Source organism: Elgaria multicarinata, chromosome 9 (genome assembly GCF_023053635.1).
Source record: "Elgaria multicarinata webbii isolate HBS135686 ecotype San Diego chromosome 9, rElgMul1.1.pri, whole genome shotgun sequence".
NCBI lineage: Eukaryota > Metazoa > Chordata > Lepidosauria > Squamata > Anguidae > Elgaria > Elgaria multicarinata.
The window spans coordinates 20,635,848-20,658,773 of NC_086179.1; the positions used below are offsets into that span (position 1 = coordinate 20,635,848).

Sequence of the window (22,926 nt, forward strand, 5' to 3'; positions counted from 1 at the left end):
CAGCTTCCATTTCAGACTGTGTCTGATTCCTCCTTCACTCAGAATCACCTCCCCCCAGTTAGCGGACTGGTTCTGTAGCATATTATAAATAATCAAGTGGGCTTATGAGCAAGATATGTATCCATGGACAATGAACCAATTAAAAGGATGTATGAAAAAGCCATAAACTCTCAGCTCAGAAGAAAACAGGGGTCTAGAAACAAAGTCCTATGAGGAGAGACTGAAAGAACTGGGCACGTTTAGCCTTAAGAAGAGAAGTCTGAGGGGAGACATGATAGCACTCTTCAAAGACTTGAAAGGTTGTCTCACAAGGAGGGCCAGGATCTCTTCTTGATCATGCCAGAGTGCAGGACATGGAATAATAGGCTCAAGTTACAGGAAGCCACATTTCGGCTGAACAGCAGAAGAAACTTCCTGACTGTTAGAGCGGTACAACAATGGAACCAATTACCTAGGAAGGTAGTGGACTCTCACACACTATAGGCATTCATGATGCAGCTGGACAGCCATCCGTGAGTTATACTTTAATGTGGATTCCTGCACTGAGCAGGAGGTTGGACTCGATGGCCTTATATGCCCCTTTCAACTCTACTATTCTATTAAAAAAAGGAATCTCTCCAATGTGGATAGCACTGCTATAGTAGCAGCAAATCTCAGGCTTGCGCACTCCCCACACCACTCTCTTCTTTTCCTGCACAGCTGAGAGGAGTTCAGATGTTTTGTTTCTGCTTTTAGTTAAGCACAATTTGTCACGTTGTCCAGACCAGGCTGTGAAGAGGAGGAGAAGGGAGGGGAAGTGCACAAGCCAGAGGCTTTCTGTGGATTGTTCCTGCTAGTGCACATTGTGCTATACCAAGATTCAGTGTGACATGGGAAAATAGCTAGTGCAGAAATATAATAAGTAAATAAATGTTAATACCTTATTTAAAAGTGTTATTTTGAAAGTTAAATGAAAAATTAAAAGTTAATGTAAAAGCATTTTGGGAAAATTAAAATTTGGTAAATAAGCACTCTTGCTACTCTTCAAAAATGATGGCATACATAGATTTTCCTATATGGAGATTAGAAAATTATTAGAAATTTTTCACCATCTAGAAAATTATAATGTTTGAACTGGCCTTGCAGCCAGCTATTATTTTCCAATTGTACAGGGATACAATAGCCTGGGTCAGTTTAGCCATCCCAATCTGATAAACCATGGTCTATCAGCCCAGGAATGAACCATTTGCCTGATTGCTCTTTCCTTGCCTCTCTTTTCTTGTGCTTTGCTTTGGTGAAAACATCCTACTTTCTTATTCAGAGTTTCATGTGATGTCTAAGCTAGGAAACTGTGATTTATCAGATCCCTCAAAACCATTTTTTTTTTAATCATAGTTTCATATCCTGGTTTGGAGGGAGCTCTTAAATCATACTTTCCCAGTTCAGGCACCACAAAAAAAAAGTGGTTTAAGTTAACTATGATAGCTTCATAGAAACTGGACGTGTACGAGTGGAGGAGGTAGTACTTGTACTTAGGCCAATATCATGGTTTATTGAATTTGGATTGTTAACTTTGAACTGGGCCAATATGAAGGATAACTACATTATTTTAAAGGTGGTAGGCATCCAGTTCTACCTATATGAAAAGCAGGGGAAATGTATTGTTATTCTTACTGTCTTCAGATCAGTTTCAGTTAGTATATTTTATGTCTATGTGTCTATTATGAAGACTTCTAAAGTCCTACATACTAATAATCAGAAGTGACGTGTTCTTTTGATCTTGAATTACAGCTTGTTGCATCACCGGACAGTTAACTAGCGTGAAATAAAGATATAGCATTGTGGTAAACATTCTCAGACTTTAGACCTTGTTTACAGAGCTGGGAAATAAAGGGAAAAAAGGAAAAAAACACCTGCCCTGGAACTCTTAGATGTGGTAATATGATGCCCAAGATCACACAAATCACTTCTCCAAAAGGGCTAGCCATGAGCAATTCTTTAAAAACAGCTATAGCTCAGGAAAAGCCCCAGTGTTCCTACTTTAAAATGTGGGAATGTGTTATTTCATGCTCTTGTAAAGTAAATGACTGGAATAGTATTATGGGAAATAAGTCTGGCTATCAAGTGTTCAGAAAACACTGTGATAGAGTTCCAGAAACATGAGAACAATGTTATTGGAAATACCAAGTTGTGTTAAGACACACATCATGTTCTTTTTGGTCTCCATGTTCACTGTATATAGACCTAGAATCCAAAGCAATACATCAGAAGTAGGCACAAATGAGCACATTTGGTAATTTGAGAAACTGTCATGGACATCTCCACAATATGGCTACCACCAGAGGCATGGCTAGTCACAAAGGACAAGTAACCTGTCCAAAAGACTGAGTACAAGGCAGAGGTGGGTTCTGAGCCCCCAGACACTAAACAACTCATTTGAACATACACACAGAAACCTATTTCATAGAAAGCAAAGTTTTTTCCTCTTCTACCCTGCCCTCTGCTAGTCAACTCGTTCCCCCATCTCTTTATCTGGCTGATTTTCTCTCTCTCTCTCTTACACCCCCCCAAATGCCCCACCCCTCCATCTTCTCTCTCTCTCTCTCTCTCTCACACACACACACACACCCACCCACCCACACCCACACACCCACACACCATGTATCCACATAAACCTGTCTTCTCCTCTATACTGCACACATACAAAAACACACACTCATTCTTTCTGCAGGATCTCTCCCAAATCACCCCCAAATCTTTTCTCTCTTGCTCTTCTTTCTGGCACACATGTAGCCCCCAGTCACTGAGACACACAAGTACAATCCCCCAGGTTGCTCCCTTTATTATATAAAGTATCATGCTACTTTATATAATATTGCTGGATTATTGTTGAATTAAGACATTATTATGTTTGTGTTCTTCACTGCAAGGCCCAAGGGCCACATGGCTCTCAGTCATGTCAAGTGCAGCTATCCACCTCTCTCTCTCTCTCTTAGCAGTAGCTGCTCACTCTCAGCAGGGGCTCTCTAGCTTTGCCTTCTTGTTTGCTTTAGTAGTGGGCCAGCAGCTATAGTGGGCGGGGAGAGAAGAATGCAGGAGCACTCAGTCAATTAGTTGTAATGGGGAGGAGTCCAAGAGACAGAGCAATGGGATTGGCTATCTGTAACGATGCACTGCATAGTTGCTGGAGGTGGCGGGGAAACTGAATATGCGGTGAGAGGGAGAGCAATGTCTACCTGTACAGGGAGTGGTCCCTGGAGTAATGTCTGGTGCCAAAGTGACTCCTGCTTGAAAAATAGTGACGATCACTGGATTATGTCTCTGTATTATTATTATTATTATTATTATTATTATTATTATTAATAATAATAATAATAATATATTTATTTGTTACCCCGCCTCTCCCTCTGGATCGAGGCAGGGTACAACACAAATAAAAACACCATAAAGTACATAAAACTAATTCAAACATTTAAAATCAGTGCATCATTAAAAGCAGCACACCATTAAAAAGGGCATCTTAAAATTCAGCTGGGTAGGCCTGCTGGAAGAGATCAGTCTTTATGGCTTTCTTAAATTCTGGAAGACTGGTAAGTTGACGAATCTCTCCCGGCATGCCATTCCACAAACTAGGAGCAGCAGAAGAAAACGTTCTCTGGGTAATAGTTGTCAGCCTTGTTTTTGTTAGCTGAAGTAAATTCTTCCCAGAGGACCTGAGTGTGTGGGGTGGATTGTACGGGAGAAGGCGATCCCGCAGGTAGCCTGGACCCAAACCATGTAGGACTTTAAAGGAGATAACCAACACTTTATACTTCGCCCGGAAACTAATTGATGCTTTCTAATAAATACATAAAAATTATAACCAGAAAACTAAGCTTAATGACCCTGCAAATAAAAAGCTTTTCATCTGATGCTAGAAAGACGTCAAACTTGACGCAAGAAGCAAATTATCCCCTGGGGGGATAATTCCAGGGCACTACAACTGACAAGGCTGCCTTACTGGTCTCCATCCATTTAACTTCTGAAGATGGGGGGACCTGAAAAGGGCCTCCTAGGAATTATTCTATTGTACTTAGATTTGATCTAGGACATGTTTGTTTCAGAACAAAGTATTCAGTTTACTTAAGAAAAAAACATGTATCCACATTTTTATATTGGTTAGATAATTTAGCCTACAGATGATTTCAATGATTGGGGTGAGGAAGAAAGATGGCTGTTGTTATAAAAGCCTAAAATTTAAAGAAGTGGGAAGGGACCAGTAACCAGATTATGAACTGGTTATGTATAATATATTGTAACCAGTTTATAAAATGATAACCAGTTGATAAAACTTGAAAACAGAAATTATCAGAATTCTGGATATACAACAAGTGATAGTAAACAAAGGAGATAGGAAAAAACCAAAAAAACGAAATTACAAGACTTTGACATTACATGGAGCTGGGTGAGGGTAGAAGAATGATATCCAGCACCAGGACAATTACATTTAATGTGCATGCAAAATATTTTTTTCTTTGTTTTTATTTCCATGCAGTGCAATTGCCAAAGCTCTCTGGGTGGTTCATAAAAATTAACAGCAAATGTTTCAGAAAATCATGGATGTTATGGGTACCACATGTGCAACAGAGTCTGAAAGATTTCCTAAGACACCTGATAAGTCTATCTTTGTGGGAGATGCCCTTGATAAGTAAAATGCTTTTGAACATTGTGAGATTTGTCCAACCATAAAAGCAGCCACCTTTCCGACATGGCTCCCTGTATTACATTGCTATGGAAGAAAATTTGCATGCTGCCTTCTAGACCAATGTAGAGTGCAGCAGGAGATAGTCAAAGAAGAATTTATACCATGTTTGACTATTACTCATGGCTTCATGCTATTACTACAGCGCTGACAATCTGTTTCTCTTATTGTTTTAAAGTCTTGAACAATGCTATTTTGTATGTAAAATTAATGTTTTTAGATTTAACTGTGTCTATAAATCTCTAGGGAATATGGAAAAGGAACAGGCAGATAGGCTCTCAAATCATCTTGCCACATATGTAGCACATACATATCGAAAGCAATTGTGGGGAATAAAACCTTTATTCCAGGTCCAGCACATGATTGTTTTCTTGAAGCAACATTTTAAAGTTAACATTACTAGTGTGCATTTCTTTCAACCTAACAATCTCAAAGTACAAACAAGCTGCGAACTACTGCACTTCACAAAAGCCTACTTTGGAATAGCTTTTTTGTTTTTTGTATTGGCCGATTAATATATTACAACTGTCCTTTAAAACTTTCAGTTATGGCTGGGATCACAACATATGACCATGCCACTATTCTGGAGCAAGATATTTGACTACTGCACCAGATTATAGAACTACAGATCTTACAGTAGGATAAATAATTGATTTTTCTTTCATATACTCACAATATCAAATTGTAAACTAATTGCCAGGATCTTTTTTGGGGTCTCTTTTTAGGAAAGTGTGAGAAATTGCTGAAGTAAGGGATTCTAAAAGATGCATGGCACGAAGATCTAAATAGCACTAAAATTAATGATGTGTCAGTAAAGTTGTCTATAATTTCAATTTCCTCATCTGGATTTTCTAGCACTAAGTAAATTACTCTAATGAAAATAGGCAATTTGGATCCAAAACATAGGATATTTTGCCAACTGAAGGAAAGCTGAGAAGTGCAGCTCAACTTGCAGGTAGAAGATACAGTTCAGCTGTCACACATACTTCAGTGATAGCCAGCATATACAAAAATAAGGGGCCAGTGCTGTAGTTATACTGCTGTGTATCTAACTTGACATCTAATATGAGGCAAAACAATAATGTAAGAAGAGGAAAATTTACAGTAATTGTTTTATAGCCACCTATGGTATATAATCAGTGCTAGTGTACTGTGGGGAGCTGGGAAATTCATGCTTAAAATTCATGAATCTCAGCTCAGTTTCACCTCTGCTGGATAGTTTATGGCAGGCCTCCATAACTTGGGACATGCCTAGTCAAACATAGCTCATCAGCTATGTATGGTGGTAGTGCCAGCTCCAGGTTTTGTGAGGCCTCTTTGAGGCCTGAATGGGACTCCTCATCACGGTCATCAATGCCTATTCAATTTTCTTCTCCCTCTGGACCCAGTCTGCAACACTGCCCAAAGAGAGAGAGGGCGACGCTGCTGCTCTTGTTGCTGTTCACATGCGTGGAGAGGGTAGGTGAACAGGCAGAGACATCCAGGAGGAAGAGGCAAAAGGCTGGCAGTGGGTCCCCTCCTAGGGTGTGGGTATTGGCAAGTGCCCAATGTTGCCAACCCCTGACACAAGTCCTTTATGTTGGCCAACCAGGGGCTAAAGAAGCCCGTTTTTCCTTCCTACAGCTGCAAAAATTGAAGGATTATCAAGCACTTCACAGGGAATAATTCAAATATGGTAGACTAATTCTGGTTTGGTGTGACACAAGCTGTTCTTGTTTGGTATAGGAAAAGTCTTACCATCCATCCATGAATAGAATTACATTGACCAATCTAACAGTTACGGAAGTTAGGAAGGCATGCCTTCCAATTTTGCATGCTTGAAATTGCAGTTTAATATCTATTATATCTGTTATCAGAAGCTTTAAAGGCAGACTAGTTTCTCTAATGATAGTGCCATTAACAACACTGGACAAAGTGAAACTTACGCAGAGGGAATTTGAAAAGAACTTTATCATAAAAGCATGGTGAAGTGGTCTCAGACAATTACAACGGTTTTATTTTATCACTCCTATCACACCCAAAAAGAGAATATCTGATTCTCTGACACCACTGATCTGCAGGTGAATTATTCAGACTCCAATAAATAGGCTCTATAATTTCAACATGTTGTTTTGAAGAAACAAAAAGAAAGCTTTGCACAAAAATGCATATCTAAAAATGCAAACTCTTTTAGGCAGCTAGGAATTAACTGAAATGGCTGCAAATCTCACTGAAACTGATCAACACTCACATTTTCTCTGGGGCATTTTTAGTCCAACATTTTGTTACTATATGACCTAGCAATTTGCTTGCAGCTTCAAAGGGTCCTGCGTAGGCAGAAAAGACCATCCACCCCCACCCTCAGTCCCAATTCCAGGAACTGTTCCTTGCAAGGGGAAAAAAACCTTTACCAAAAGATATAAATTCCTGGATTCTAAAGTGATGTGGACTGTTCAATGTCAGCTTAACACAGGCTGTCCGCAAGAGCCTAGGAACAGCTCTGTACATACACATGAATGCGCCTGTGTCTGCATCTTATAAACAGTGCTGATAGCAACATTATTTAAAGAAACAAAACTATTTGTGCCTCTGGCAGAGACATAATCAAAGTTGACTGATTTTTTTTTTTAAAAAAAGGGGGGTACAGATTTGTCTCAATTCTACTTTAATATTGCCAAGTGTCTTTGTACTATTTGCAGGAGAAGCACAGCAAATAGTTTATCGAACAGCAGGGAGATATGTCAGATGTGCCTTAGAAAGTGGTGTGCATGCAGTGGGTGCATGCAGATGTGCCTTAGAAAGAGGACTAACCATGGGCTTCTTCACATACCCAATATAGCACAGCTTCTCACTGTCTCCAGAATTCTTTTGAAAATATTTGATTCATTGATAAATATTTATGAGTGAATCAAATGCATAGTCATATGTCTTTCACACCTATCTCCCATATGCTTCAAGTGAGCTGTCTACTGCTGCTTTTTAAATTATCTATTTTCACATTTGTTTCGCACATTTTTTAAAGGAGAGAAAAAACCCACTCCATTTTAAAGAGCTGGATAAACTGCCCCCACCCACAGTGACATTGCCTTTTGACATCACAACCCTGCCAGCAAGTCAGTGCACTCAGGTTCTGCATCAAACACCCAGAACAGCTTTTCCCTTAGCTAAATCTGAGTAGACAAATCTACATAAAAATACATGGTGAGTGTATTTCTACAGTGGCTCCACAACTTAGTTTGGGCATGCTCTTAAATTCATATTATTTTCCTAGTACTGCTAGTTGGTCCTTGCATTAATAGCAATAAAGCATGCTGTAGCTCTCTATCTACACTACCTATACATTTTTTGTCCACTGGCTTCTTATCCATTTATATGGTCACCACAAATTATTTATAGAGGCAGAGAGAGTTCCTGTCCATCTTCTCTAACAATTGTATATGATAAAAGGATTTTATCATAAAAGGAATCACATTATAATTCCTTTTCTTATAGAATTCAGATAAAGCCAACTGGCAATATTAGTGAAATTTTAACTTCTGACCAATACTTTATCGATATTGCTGCTGAGGCAACACTCCCGTCTGTTAAAATTAGATACATTTAATTACAAAATAGAGAAAGAGCACTTCATATATTACTCAAACCTCTGCCAAAATGATTTATGAATTTGGAATTTATCTAGCGCCAATCTGTTATTTATTTTTTACTAAGTAATTATCCATACATTTTTGTGGACAGAGTAGGGACCTTTTGGGAGGAAAAGTGGAAGTCCCCTTTTCTTTGGCATTGACCTCACTCTTGAGTTGAGGCTGAGAGAAGGAAGAGTGGATGGAGGCAATACACCCAGACATATTGCTTCCTCACATACTTCATGGCGTGAAATACTCATTATTATGATAGGCAGGAGAGGAGAAAGAACCTTTATATAGAAGGACCCCTAGTGTCAGTACCTGAAGCATGAAGCACAGATTACCATCCATTTGCTCTGTTCCAAAGAACTGACTGAAATCCACTGAGAACCAAGCCAATCCCAATTTGTGTAGTTCTGCCCTCGGTTCAATTTCTCAGTGTGATGTTCTTTATTATTATTATTGATTTTCAATATTAAAACAACTTTACAAACAATTTTAACACAACTGCTATATAAATAAATAATAATAAATAATAATACCAAACCATACATGATATCTCAGTGTGATGTTCTAATGATGGAATCAATCCTGGAACTGGCTTTTATATTTATTGGCAGAGAGTATAGCACATCATATCAATTAGTCACTCCAAGCAAAGGTCATGGAGAAATTATGCTGAAGATTAGAATAGTACACTTCCAAATAACCACCGGGGGGGGGGGGGAAGAGAACAACCTCCCTGAACAAAAGACATCTGAACCATTTATTCAATCTTACGCCTTTCTCTCATCCTTGATGATAGTGTTATTCTAAGGTCAGCAAGCCAACTGAAGTAGTATCATAAATCATAGACAGAAGCAGAAGAAGAGGTAGAGATGAAGGAGCTAATAGAAAAAGGCCGGAAGCTTTGGCTGATTTATTGGCAACTGGAGGTTTTGAGAGGGATCAGGAAATCCAAAAGTTTATAAAATCCCTACAGTATCATAAAAGGCAAAAAACCTGCAGTGGGAAGGACAAATCAGGTTTGAGTATTGGGAGGGGAAGAGGAAACAAATGTTATATCAGAATTTTGTAGTAGCTCAAGCATCTGGAAATAATGAGGAAAAAGATGGAACAGATGGCCAAAAAGGAACGGATTTGAATCCAGATTTCCCAAATGATGGATTCTTCTAACTCCAGTCAAACGCAATTCATTGAAACCTAAGCTGCCTCCTTTTGGGATACAGAAACAGAAAATATGGATTAAAAAACTCTCAGGATACTTATTGCATAGATATTTATTGATACAATATATACTTATTGCATATATTTGTCTGCCAGTTTTAACAAATACAAACACGCATGTTCTCGAGATCTAAGTAGTCCGCACGGGTACCGCAGGGCTCAGTCCTGGGCCCAGTGCTCTTCAACATTTTTATTAATGATTTGGACGAGGGAACGCTTATCAAATTTGCAGATGACACAAAATTGGGTGGGATAGCTAATACCCTGGAAGACAGAAACAAACTTCAAAGTGATCTTGATAGGCTGGAGTGCTGGGCTGAAAACAACAGGATGAAATTTAATAGGGATAAATGCCAAGTTCTACATTTAGGAAATAGAAACCAAAGGCACAGTTACAAGATGGGGGATACTTGGCTCAGCAATACTACAAATGAGAAGGATCTTGGAATTGTTGTAGATTGCAAGCTGAATATGAGCCAACAGTGCGATATGGCTGCAAGAAAGGCCAATGCTATTTTGGGCTGCATTAATAGAAGTATAGCTTCCAAATCACGTGAAGCACTGGTTCTTCTCTATTCGGCCCTGGTTAGGCCTCATCTAGAGGCCTGCGTCCAGTTCTGGGCTCCACAATTCAAGAAGGATGCAGACAAGCTGGAGCGTGTTCAGAGGAGGGCAACCAGGATGATCAGGGGTCTGGAAACAAAGCCCTATGAAGAGAGACTGAAAGAACTGGGCATGTTTAGCCTGGAGAAGAGAAGATTGAGGGGAGACATGATAGCACTCTTCAAATACTTAAAAGGTTGTCACACAGAAGAGGGCCAGGATCTTTCTCAATCCTCCCAGAGTGCAGGACACGGAATAACGGGCTCAAGTTGAAGGAAGCCAGATTCCAGCTGGACATCAGGAAAAACTTCCTGACTGTTAAAGTAGTACGACAATGGAATCAGTTACCTAGGGAGGTTGTGGGCTCTCCCACACTACAGGCATTAAAGAGGCAGCTGGACAACCCTCTGTCAGGGATGCTTTAGGGTGGATTCCTGCATTGAGCAGGGGGTTGGACTCGATGGCCTTGTAGACCCCTTCCAACTCTGCTATTCTATGATTCTATGATTTTGAACATGAGAAGTTTACAGCAATTTAGCATTCTTGTTTCAGAATCAAAGGAAAAGAGAAGAGATTCTGCAGAAAAGAGAAGAGATTTGAGGCTGGGGTGGGAGAGGAGAGCAAACTGATACATTATCAGAGAACATAGCTAAACATCTTCTTTTAATTTGTATATTACAAAAACAGCAAATGTGTAGTGTTTTAGAGTGCTCAAAGTGCTTTATATACATTTGCTCAGTAGTCGTGAAAAGCAGGACAGTACCATAAACATTTTTGTTTCAGCAGGCTTTTGGAACTATACTGGACCTGTGTTAATGTACTGGATCTCCCCACCCCTTTTAATCAGTTACAGTTTTTAATTTTACTGTAGGTTTAATTCTATTTTAACTTTTGTAATTATTTATATGTTTTAATTGTACATGTTTTAATCTTGTAAACCGCCTTGAGTCCCAGTACTGGGGAAAAGGTGGGATATAACAACAACAACAACAACAACAATAGAGATGATGACCTGGGGTTGAGATATAATGATTTACTTAAGGTCATCAAATGAGTTCATAGCAGAGGAAATAATTGAACCAGGGACTTCTTGGCCCATAACTCAGTTCCCTAACTACCACACTAGCTCCTGATATTAATCAATTATGCACGTGTGATGAATTAAAGAGTCTAAAACTATAGGAAGCCATCCACTAGCTCCTGCTCAAGAGGGGCTATGGCATCAACTAACAGAGTTGGATTATGGCTTCGTATTTCCATAGATTTTAACAGCATGTTCAAGAAAACTATGGAGTTTATTCTGGCACTTTTGCATATTATGTACACAGATCACATCATGACAGGAAAATTTATCTAATATGAAGCTATTAGAAGGAAAAGAATGACTCTGCCTAAATAATATAGAAACCTATTGCATCATTTAATACAGTTCACCATGGAAATTTTGACGGGAGTGCGACCCACCCAAACAAGTGTACCCCTATTGTTAATCAGCAGTCCTACTGACCAGCAGCAATTTCATCTTGCTTGGATTAATCTTCTTAACGTTAGCCCACGAATTGTGGCAACTATAATTAGATCTGACAGGGTACTGAGCAGTGTTTGGCCTGCTGTGGCCCCCACATTGTGGACCTCTCTCCCTCAGCAGGTCATGCTTGCCCCCTTATTTCACTAGGAAGTGTATTTCTGCACTGCCGCTGATTTTATCCTGGTTGTGCTTTTATATTGCATTTTATATCATGCTTTTATACTGTTTGTTTTATACTTTGAATGGTTTTAATTTTTGTGAACTGCCCAGAGAGTTTAGGCTATTGGCCAGTATAAAAAATGCAATAAATAAATAAATGGCTTTTTATTTTAGATTTATTCACTTTTGCCATAACCTGTTGATCATTTACTTTTTTATTGATTTGTGTGTGTATGTGTGATGTGTGATATATAATGTTTCAAGTCGCCTTGAGTGTTGAAATGTTTGAACAGTACTTATTATTTCATATAACATACAAATGCCAAGTAGAATTACTACTGCTTCATAATACCAGTTTTTCAATTCTCACTATATTGTTCTTTTGCTTATCAGCATTTTACTAGCTTCATATGCTCCACACCATACACTATCATAAGTATTGTTGAAGCATCACATCAGTTACTTGATTGTGAAGTGTGCAGACTCATGAAGACTGAGTCCTCAACACTGAGTCATGGTTGGAAGATGCGAGTTTGATTTCTCTTACTTTCCTACAGAGACTGTGGGCCATTTAAATGAACCTTCTCCTATAAACTTAAGGAGAGGAATTGACTTCAGAAAATCTCTGGTGAAAAATACCCACTGACTTTGGCAGCTACTCTTTGTATGGATTGATTGAACTGTTGAAAAATAGTTTGGCCTTGGCCACTGACACAGTCATTTCCAGGTGTCCTTTCCACTACTTTCCTGCAACAATCCACCAACTTCATTGAAAACCTGAAGCTGCTAGTGAGAAAGCAGAGGCTAAAAGAGCACAGGTACTACTTAATCCATGTCGTCTAACAGACAAACCTTTTTGAACATGACAGAAGCAGACAGTAAGGTACTTTTCAGTGAAGTTGTTCTGAGTTGGAGATAAACTCTGAATCCAGGCTGTCTCCACCTCTAAGTTCAATTGTCATAAAGAACTAAAGCAATGGAGTTATCTTCTTTGCCATCAACATCACACATATTGGCATTATGTGCTGCACCCATGCTTATCATTGTTGATGAAACTGAGCTATGAGAAACCATGTACTTTGAAGGCTGAGGTAATCAATATACCCTTTAGGGAGTGGGAGATGCCCTCAAGTTGTGGCCAGTCAACCCCTTTACGAAACACACACCCTTGAAGTTGATTCTTCAGCACACTACTGTTCTGTTTGTGACCTTCTCTTCCTAGGGAAGGCTTGCCTCACTACTCCAAGAATTCTTTGAATGTTGACAAACATGTAGATAGCTGCTTTTGTCTGGGGTAATCAATTCATATAGAATGCAGAGCATTCATACTTTCAAAACTTAATGTTCTACGACAGGAGTAATCCATGGCAGAGTTCTGAAAATCCCACATCAAAGTAGATGATGTCCACGTAAAGCAGGAGTCCCTGAAACTCTGACACATTATTATTATTATTATTATTATTATTATTATTATTATTTATTTATATAGCACCATCAATGTACATGGTGCTGTACAGATTACACAGTAAATAGCAAGACCCTGCCGCATAGGCTTACAATCTAATAAAGTTGTAGTAAACAATAAGGAGGGAAAGAGAATGCAAACAGGCACAGGGAAGTGTAAACAGGCACCGGGTAGGGTGAGGCTAACAGTATAGAGTCAGAACAAACTCAACATTTAAAAGCTATAGGGAAAAGAAAAGTTTTTAGCTGAGTTTTAAAAGCTGTGATTGAGTTGGTAGTTCTCAAGTGTTCTGGAAGAGCGTTCCAGGCGTAAGGGGCAGCAGAAGAAAAAGGACGAAGCCGAGTAAGGGAAGTGGAGGTCCTTGGGCAGGCGAGAAGCATGGCATCAGAGGAGCGGAGAGCACGAGCGGGGCAATAGTGTGAGATGAGAGAGGAGAGATAGACAGGAGCTAGACCGTGAAAAGCTTTGAAGGTCAGCAGGAGAAGTTTATATTGGATTCTAGAGTGAATTGGAAGCCAATGAAGAGATTTCAGAAGTGGAGTGACATGGTCAGAGCGGCGGGCCAAGAAGATGATCTTAGCGGCAGAGTGGTGGACAGAGACCAGCGGACTGATGTGAGACGAGGGAAGGCCAGGGAGAAGAAGGTTGCAGTAGTCCAACCGAGAGATAACCAGTGCGTGAACGAGAGTCTTGGCAGAAGAGACAGACAAAAATGGTCGAATACTGTAATTTTTACTCTGATTTGAGATGTTGTATAATTTATTCCATTTCTTACTAACTTCAGAGGGCATCCAGATAAAAGGCTGGTAATCAATTGTCTTTTGGATAAGGTCCCACATATCACTGAACAGATCACTAATTTCTAATTACCATGTTAACAAAAGCTCACCTGATTGATTGTATTAGCTAAATTGAAGGGGGGAAGTAGCCTGTGCCCTCATATTGGTGTCTTTGTCTTTGTACTTTAACCTGAACAGGTCTAAATGACCATAACAAAGAGTAAGAGATAGGAAGCTTTGTCTTTAAGAGTTTTTGAGAAATCTCAGAAATCTAAGGCATGAGAGCATCACAGGAAAATTTACCTCTTCATGGCTTCTACTGATAATGCTAAGCTGTAGAACAGCCCTTTACACTGTGATGAACTAACTATCAGCATTTAATGATTTGAGAAAAATGTTCTGACACATATATGATAAACTGTATACAAGCAGGTCAAGTTATTTAGATTTACATTAATTCCAGAATGGGTGTCTCTCCATATATATAGCAGGCTCAACTATAACTCATAATCCAAGAGTACTGGCTTGCACTCATCAGAACATCTGGACTTTGTTAGACAGCCTTCAGGATTGTTTCCTGAAGCGGTCCTACCCACCCTCCAACCTTGAATGAAGGGGCCTCCCAACCACTATTCCATCATGAACTGCTTGTGGGGGCAGTTAAATTGGGGTGAGAATATATGGTGACAGTTGCACCTCATCCTTTCAGTGATACAAGAAATACAGCATGAAAACTGACAACCAGTCTTTAACAGGCAGCTCAATTTACTGGAATGGCCTGGTCAATGCTAAGCACTTTGTTACAAATTAATCTCTATATTAAAATTCATTCATGCAGCTACAAGCCTAGGAACCTTAAATTAAAACAACACTAATACCATATTTTCTTTCTGTAACATTCTCCTCATCCAAGCTTAAACACAAACACACACAGAAATTAAAGAACCATAATGTCTTTGGCAAAACTCTTCCTCTCTCTTTAACAGTAACCAATTTGCTAGTCGAGTGGGTGGGAATGTGATACTGTGTGAGGAATGCAAATAGGAAACTGAAGGAGAGAATCATCACAGAATGCTACAAAATATGTAGTTGTTCCTTGGTTGCTGAATGTAACTTACCCAATTAAGTATTCATATTAATTTTGATGACTAAAATTCTAAAACAGTCCCTGCAGAGGCTGGTCATCTTATCAATTTCTTTCTACAGTGATTATGGCTGCTGTGTGCCCTAAGCCTTTAGAGTCAGAATCTGATTCAGACTTCGAACCGGATGATTGGAAACCCAGTTCAGTTGTGGGAAGCTTGGAGCCTGGAAGCTTTGCTTCCCATCTGATTGCAGGCCAAAGGAAGATGATACTCCCTATCAGCCTTACCTGGAACGTACGGCTTTGAAGGAGGCCTCTGATTTACAGCCTGGGAATGTGAAAACCATCTAGGAGGAAAACTCCACAAGGGAGGGGGGCTCAGTGTTGTCACCCAGGTTATGACACCAACTGAAAAGGGTGGAAGACAGATGCTCCCTCAGACATAGTGATCATCTACAGCCCAGATTCCCTGTCAGGAAAGATTGTCAAAAGGGGATATTTAGCAATCCCTCCCCTGTATTTAAGTTGGTGCTCAGGCATCTTCTTAATTGCTAAGAATATTTTCTTGCCTGGACTTATCGTGTGTTTTGAACCCTTGTCTGGCTTGAATCTTGTATCAATAAGACCCTGGCTTGCAATTTATTGCTGGGACTCTGCTTCGGTATGAATTCTGTATGAATTCTAGCCTTAAGATTGTCTCTTGAATTTTGACTTTTGTAATGATAGAGCAAGAGAAAATATTGTTACATATTTTTCCTGTGGAGAAAATCGGAAGCCCATCTTAATTTTGTACGTTTTTTTAATGGTTTTTTTTTCAGTCTTACTTTGTGTATTTTGTGTTTGTTAGTTGGTTATGTTTTGAAATAATAATAATAAAAAATATTACTAGTAAGACTGTCTCTTGAACAAAGCAATGTGCTGACAGCCTCTGCCTAGGCTATTTGATTTATTTGGGATTATAAATGCTGCAAACTCTGCCACGAGGTCTGGAAACCTGATCTGTGTAACCTGATCTACCATAATAAAGAGTTTCGTTGTTATCTGTGTGAATTTGCCAGAGAGTGTCAGAAAGCCAAGCCTGATGTACCAGTGCTATGCTTTGACCAATCTGGCATAGTGCAGATATAATGTTGCCCAATCCCCTAACTACTAGTGCACTCCTTTCTGCTTTTCATTTTCATAGCTAACCTTGGTGCAGTGTAATGTTTACAGACTTTGAATTAACATGTTCAAAACATGAATTCTTTGATCAAAGCCATATAGTAAAAGGATTCATTATACTCCCCCCTTTATCCACTAGAAAAGAAACTTCAGAGACACATGCAGCTGCTAAATCTAACCTTATTAGAACACTACCACAGGATGTGGCATCTTGGATTAGACCAATGGTCCATTTAGATTAGCATTCTATCTTCCAACAGTGTTTAGCAAGATATTACAGGGCAGTTCACAAGCAGCACATTCTGATGATGTCCGTTCATCTGCTAGCCTCTATCACCAAGTAGCCAAACGTTTACCAACACTAAATACTGTATTTTTGCCTATCATGTCTACTGAAGGATTCATTTATTACAAAATTGTATAAGCTGCTTTTCAGCCCTGAGATATTCACTGGTATGTAATTTAAAAGCATTCACTAAAAATTACTAAAATACTTTTAAAATATTTTAACTACTTTCCTCTCTGAGAATACATGCCCTCAGCTATGGTTGCTATATTTCTTTAGGGGTTTTGAGGAAGAGATTACCAGATTGGTGAGGCATGAGTTCCCCTTTACAGAGCAAAACTGACTCTTCAGCATGGCTTGTTTTCTACCTACTTAATGGGGAACAGAAGGTATAGCAAGAGGTCCACATTTCCCAGGACTAATAATGGAAAAATTGTTGTTATATTGAGAACCTAACAGTGATCTGGTTGAACTGCTTCAAAACGCAATTTGCTTCAGTGCTTGCATACTGAAAGTCAACATGATCAAACCGAAAGATCAGTGTGAGCATGGAGATGTAGGGAAATTCCATTTGACTTCTTAGCGAACTAACTGAGCTAAAGATTGATTAGATGACACGAAGCTGAATTTGAGAGTGCAATATAGGTATCTAACTTTTACCTTACAAGTTCTAGATTGTATGGGCAGTAACAGCTCAGACCGTCGGAATTCAAGGCCATATTGCCAGAACTTGGACAGTTCTTGCAAGTTACCTGCTGTGCCACAGTAGTAAGGTTGAAGGCAAAGAAAGAAAGTTCTTTAACAAAATGAGAACTTTGCCCTTTTTGACTAGACAGGAGTTATAGAGGTGATAGTCCCAAACAAATGTCTCCAGCTGCTGCCCTCTTGGTGGGAAGAAGGGAAATAAATGGGGAAGTGCCTGTCCTGCCCCTTGGAGCATGCATGTAGAGTTAGAATCTTCTGGAGGCAAAAATGCCTGCTGATTAATTCTAGAAGACACTGAGGTTTCAAAATGTGGAAATGTCAGAGCCTATGAAGACTGATTATAACATTGGTGCATACAATGGTTTTTCTGTTTGAGCAACTGTAGACCCATTTGATATTTTGTATAATCGTATGCATTTAATGAAAATTGGTAAGTATAATCTTAGAAGGGAACATATTTTTGCTAAATTTCAGCTGTCGTTAGACAATATAGGCTGCCTCGGATTCCATGCAACTCATGCATCTGCTACTGCAGAGTTAGTGAAACGGAGGATTTGGCTTCATGATTTACTTGCTTGTCCCTTGGTGCAGGCTATAAAGGGGAAATATCTTGTTGACATTCTAGAGATATGTACTAACTCTGTCCCTTTATGTATTATCTGGTGTTGCTTTTAACTTTTTAAAACTATTTTTTAAGCTAATGGCCAAACCAATAAAAACTGGTCTATGATGCTACAGTGGCTAAACATATGATAGCAAAAGTGGGATTAGAGGACTTTATATTCAGAGATACTTTAAAAAAATTAAGCATCTTTAGTGACAGTTCTGAATCTCCAGGATGAAAGCCTAAGGGGTTCATAACAGATTATCTATGAGGTTTTTGTCTTGTGCACCAAGGTTGCCAGATTATAGATTCTTGTAATACTAGAATACTTTCCCCTACTTATATTCTTGAGAATAGATATCAAATGCCAAATGTGAAGAAGCATTTGATCAGCATGATGAAATGGGAATATGTATTTTACATTAAAGTGCATTTCAAAAGCTTTTGTTGGTGTATGGCCATCTTGCTGCAAAGTGACAGTATTTATGACTCTTCCAGTAAAGCTGAATATTACAAATTGTAAAGTTGATTTCTGACCTGCTTTAATGTTGGTTTTAACTATTGGAAAAAGATCTTAATTGTGCAAACATTAAACATTTTACTTCAACATTAAATGTTAAGTGAAAAACCACTGCTACCAGAGTACCGGTGCTTCAGAAGGAATCTTTGGTAGAAAGGATATTTGGCTTCAATTTGCTGCCTTTGGCAACATAATAATTTAGTCATAACGGCAGTGAAAGTGAAGCAAATGGTGGTGGTGGTGATGGCTGGGGGCCAACAGTGGCTGTCCAAATATGGCAGCTGTTGCTAACTTTCTGGCAAAGTAATAACTTTGAAAATACTGGCACAGGAATTACTTCGCTAAAGCTCATTGAGAGTGGTTTAAGTGATTTCTAGGGTTCTCTGAATAGAGATTTTCCCTTCTAGCAGTTCTCCAATGTTTGTATTAGCAGGAGAATGGAGAAAAAGACCACTATTCGCCTAAGCTGCCATTAAGGACGCAATAGGGTAGCCTCTTTTCTGAAAATACTCTTGCAAAATAAGATAAATTAAAATCTTTTCCTTCTATGAGTGGACATTTTATATTATTTACAAAGATTACTGATAGTGAATAGTCACAATCTTACTTTAGAAAAACAACAATGTTATTAACAGTCATCTGAAGACACTGGATGAAGTACATAAACTTTTGTGAAGGTAAACCTTCTCGCTTCTCAGTCTAGTCCAGCATCTGAAATATAGGACTGCACATGCAACTGCCTCATGTTAACCTGTGGCCTTTACCAGAAAATAAAGTAGGCTTCGTAACAGTGCTTGCTTTCACCTCTATGGAAACTGAACAGCTATCCTTCCAGGCACTATTTTACACATATTATATTAATGTTCCCTCACAGACTGAGACAATTTCTTACTCTACAACATTTCCAAGAGATTTGGACTTCAATATATTAAATATGTTCATATGACAGAATTATGGTGGGTTTATCAATTATTTATATTAGGGTTTATATCCCATTATATTTACAGACGTTTCAAGGTGGCTCACAGTGAAATAACACATCAAAACACTAAAAACAACATAAAAACAGGAGCAGGCAGCATACATTCAATAAAATACAAAACTTGAAACCAGAAAAAAAAACAACGGCAGATATCTTAAAAAGGCTAATTCAGAGACCATTAAAAGCCTATGAGAAGAGGATGGATTCGCCTGGCCCTGAAAAGATGATAATATTAAGTGCTAGGCACATCTGCTTGAGAAAAGAAGCCAATAACTTGGGCACCACCACTTAAAAGTCTTTCCAATGGCTGCCTATTGTTAGAAAGCAGGAGCACTTGCAGAGGGCTCTGATGAAGATCTTAATTGCTGGGCAGGAACTTGTGGAGAGAGGTCTTGTCCTTTCTCTTTTTGAGAAAGGACAAGATCAGTACCTTAAATTCAGCTCCCAAACATACTGTTAGCCAATGTAGCACTTTAAAAATTGACGTAATATGCATAGTGGCAAGTCCTTGTTAAAAGCGTGGCTGCCATTTCCAGAACTGGGTGCATTTCAAGGGCACCTCACATACAATATATTTCAGTGATCTAGCCAGAATGTTAAAGCATGGATATCTGTGGTCAGATCATATCTTTCTAAGGAGTGCAGCTGATGATGCACTAGCTAAAGGTGGTGAAAAACACTGAGAGCTGCTGCTGACAACCAATGTATCCTATCAGTGCTGGATCAATCAGTACCCCAAGCAGTTATGGGCCTTAATGGGGTGTGTTACCCCATCCAGCTGAAAGCTGTTTGTCTGGTTTGATAGGCCATTCATCTACAAGACTTCTGTTTCATCTCAATTCAGTTTCAGTTTATTAGTCCTTATCCAGCACATAGCGGCAAGCTGTTCAAGATATGTTTGGTATCACAGTACATCTCAACCCTTGATGCTCTCTCTTTCTGAGAAAGCCAGAAAGCATGTGAACATGCAGCCTCCATTCCTGGAGAAAACACACCCAAATACTATGGTAGTTCTTAGTTTTGGGGAAGTCAGTCTGTGAGAAGGCAGGTGTTGATGGAAGGAATAGACAGGGGGCATTTACCACAGGCAAACTACGAACTGCACACCTGACACACTTATATTAACTCATACAAGCCAAATTAACCACCAAGACCAGCAGAGCCATGTCTAATATTTTGGTACCTGCTGCTTTAGCTGTTGCACCAAGCGGTCTTTCTCTCGTTTTAGTGCAGCTACTTCATCTTGGGTTTTTTTCTTGGAGGACGACAGCTCCAGCAGAGCAATGTTGGCATCTTTTTCACTAATGGCAGCTAGAAGGGCTTCTTGTCTGAAAGATAAAATGTGTATGGCTTAATCACATTTATGTTCATATCGTACCTTGTCATGTCTGTAACTTACTGCTGTAACTTTCTTTGCAACACATTGCTCCAGAGTGATTTAAGGCTGGAGGCATTGTGGGAAATTAAAATGGTCCCAGATCCAGCGCTCACTGGAGTGTGCCTGTTGATGTTTATCTCTACTGCTATGTAAGCAAAGCAGGGGCCACCATGACATACAAAGGGCCCACCAGAGAGCACGTTGTGCTGAGGGCCCCCTCAAACCTGCTCAGGACATCCACTTTTGTGCAACTTAAAATGCTTCTTGCTTGTATTACTTCTGCACTGGATCCAAGCTACAATCTCATTCACTGAGATTTCATAATATCCACCGTCTATCTCAACTCAAAACAGGTAGTACAGATTTATGTTCCCTATATTAAAGTTGAAAGCAGCCTTCAATTAAGGTGCTAACTAAAGAGAATTCAAATTGCATTGTACCTGAACACTACAATGTTAAGCTTCTAAGCTGCAAGGGGAAAAGATCTCCACAATAAACTTAATGATGTAGTCACATATCTGAAATCTATTTCCACCATCTCTACAGAAACTCCATAAACGATTTATTTTTATTTGATTTTTATATATTCAATATTTGCTTTCCCATACATACAACATTTGAACATCCTTCCTACTCCAAAGATTCTCAGACTATACAATCATTGCTCATGGCAAAGATTAATGTAAGAAATAATATCTCCACCTGAGCACTTAGTCATTGTAGCCCTAATACTTATGATTCAGGCCTACTTTTGTTATTGTTTTATATGATCACAGAGCCATGGAATAAAATGTTTTAAGCAACCTTTAAAGGTTGCTCATATTTTCCAGATCTGAGCCTGCAATTCCTGAACTGCTAGTGTATTTCTCTTGCTAAGTATTAGCTTCCATCTTCTTTCAATAAAGGATATTGGCTCAAATGTGATATTCTACTGAAAGACCAGCTTCACTGGCCTCATTCTCTCCCTATACTGTTTCCATTCCAGCTGGTCATTTTAAGAACTATTATTTAATTTTAATTTCTAGAGTGTACCCATCTTGGGCTATTACAGCAAAAACAACAAAGGATCTTATGGCAAAAGCTTTCATGGACTTCAGATACTTGGTGCATCATGGAGAGTCTTCAGTTTTAATACACCTTGTGGCATGTTTCCTGGGAAACTCTTTGTTCTAGCAAACACTTTTGACATTGCACAAGCATTGGTTTCCACTAGCGCAAAATAAATACCACTTGCAACTGGACACTAGTAGATCACCATCTCAATTTAGTTTTTCAATGAGTTGGTCCCTAATTACTGCTCATGGTCCCTGTATGGAAATGCCTACAGTTATAGCAGATGGCCAGTAGGAAAAATCTTTTGTTAAGCTGCTAAATTTGCCCCATTTGGTGCAGGGGTAAGAGGCAAGCATCTCTCCTTCTCTTGCTAAAGAAATGACACCATGCTGAAATTAGAAAAGGTGAGGTTCCACCTTTCTTAGCTTGATGGAATACTTGACAATATTTCATGGCTGTCAAATATTCAGTTAACAATCTTTGACTAATCAATTGACCAGCTCTAAGCTAGCCTCAACTTGGGAGACATCATCATTGACTAAACAGTGAACTATTTCTCCAAGTGTGGATCTTTAGGTAGCCAAAAGAGTACTTATCCACACACAAGGAAATATCAGTTGGCTTGGGGTTTCCAGAAGCACAAAAAATATTTTGAAAAAAACCAAGGGGAGGGATTCCTGAATTGAGCAGGTGGTTGGACTCGATGGCCTTTTAAGCCCCTTCCAATTCTACTATTCTATGATTCTATGAACCCCAAAAGAGCTCAATAAGGATGGAGAATGCTTAGTGGGCAAGGAATGCTGACTGACTGTACGGAGAAAAATGGAAAACTGGTGGGGAAGGAAAGAAGGGAAATGGAATGGAATATCCTGGAAGATGGGAAGCCTGACTGGCATCGAATGGGAGTGCTCCACACTGCAACATTCTGTTACAGGTCATAGAATAGCAGAGTTGGAAGGGGCCTACAAGGCCATCGAGTCCAACCCCCTGCTCAATGCAGGAATCCACCCTAAAGCATCCCTGGCAGATGGTTGTCCAGCTGCCTCTTGAATGCCTACTTGAAC

General features: G+C 39.3%; 1 protein-coding gene across 3 annotated transcripts in view; it reads right to left on the reverse strand.

Moving 5' to 3' along the window:
- Positions 1 to 22,926, reverse strand: part of ERC1 (ELKS/RAB6-interacting/CAST family member 1) — a 203,268-nt gene that overhangs the window by 37,289 nt on the left and 143,053 nt on the right. For all 3 annotated transcript variants that reach the window (XM_063134903.1, XM_063134906.1, XM_063134904.1), the window contains one exon: positions 20,615 to 20,759. In XM_063134903.1, coding sequence (XP_062990973.1) covers positions 20,615 to 20,759 — 145 coding nt within the window. The remainder of the gene's footprint in view (positions 1 to 20,614; positions 20,760 to 22,926) is intronic.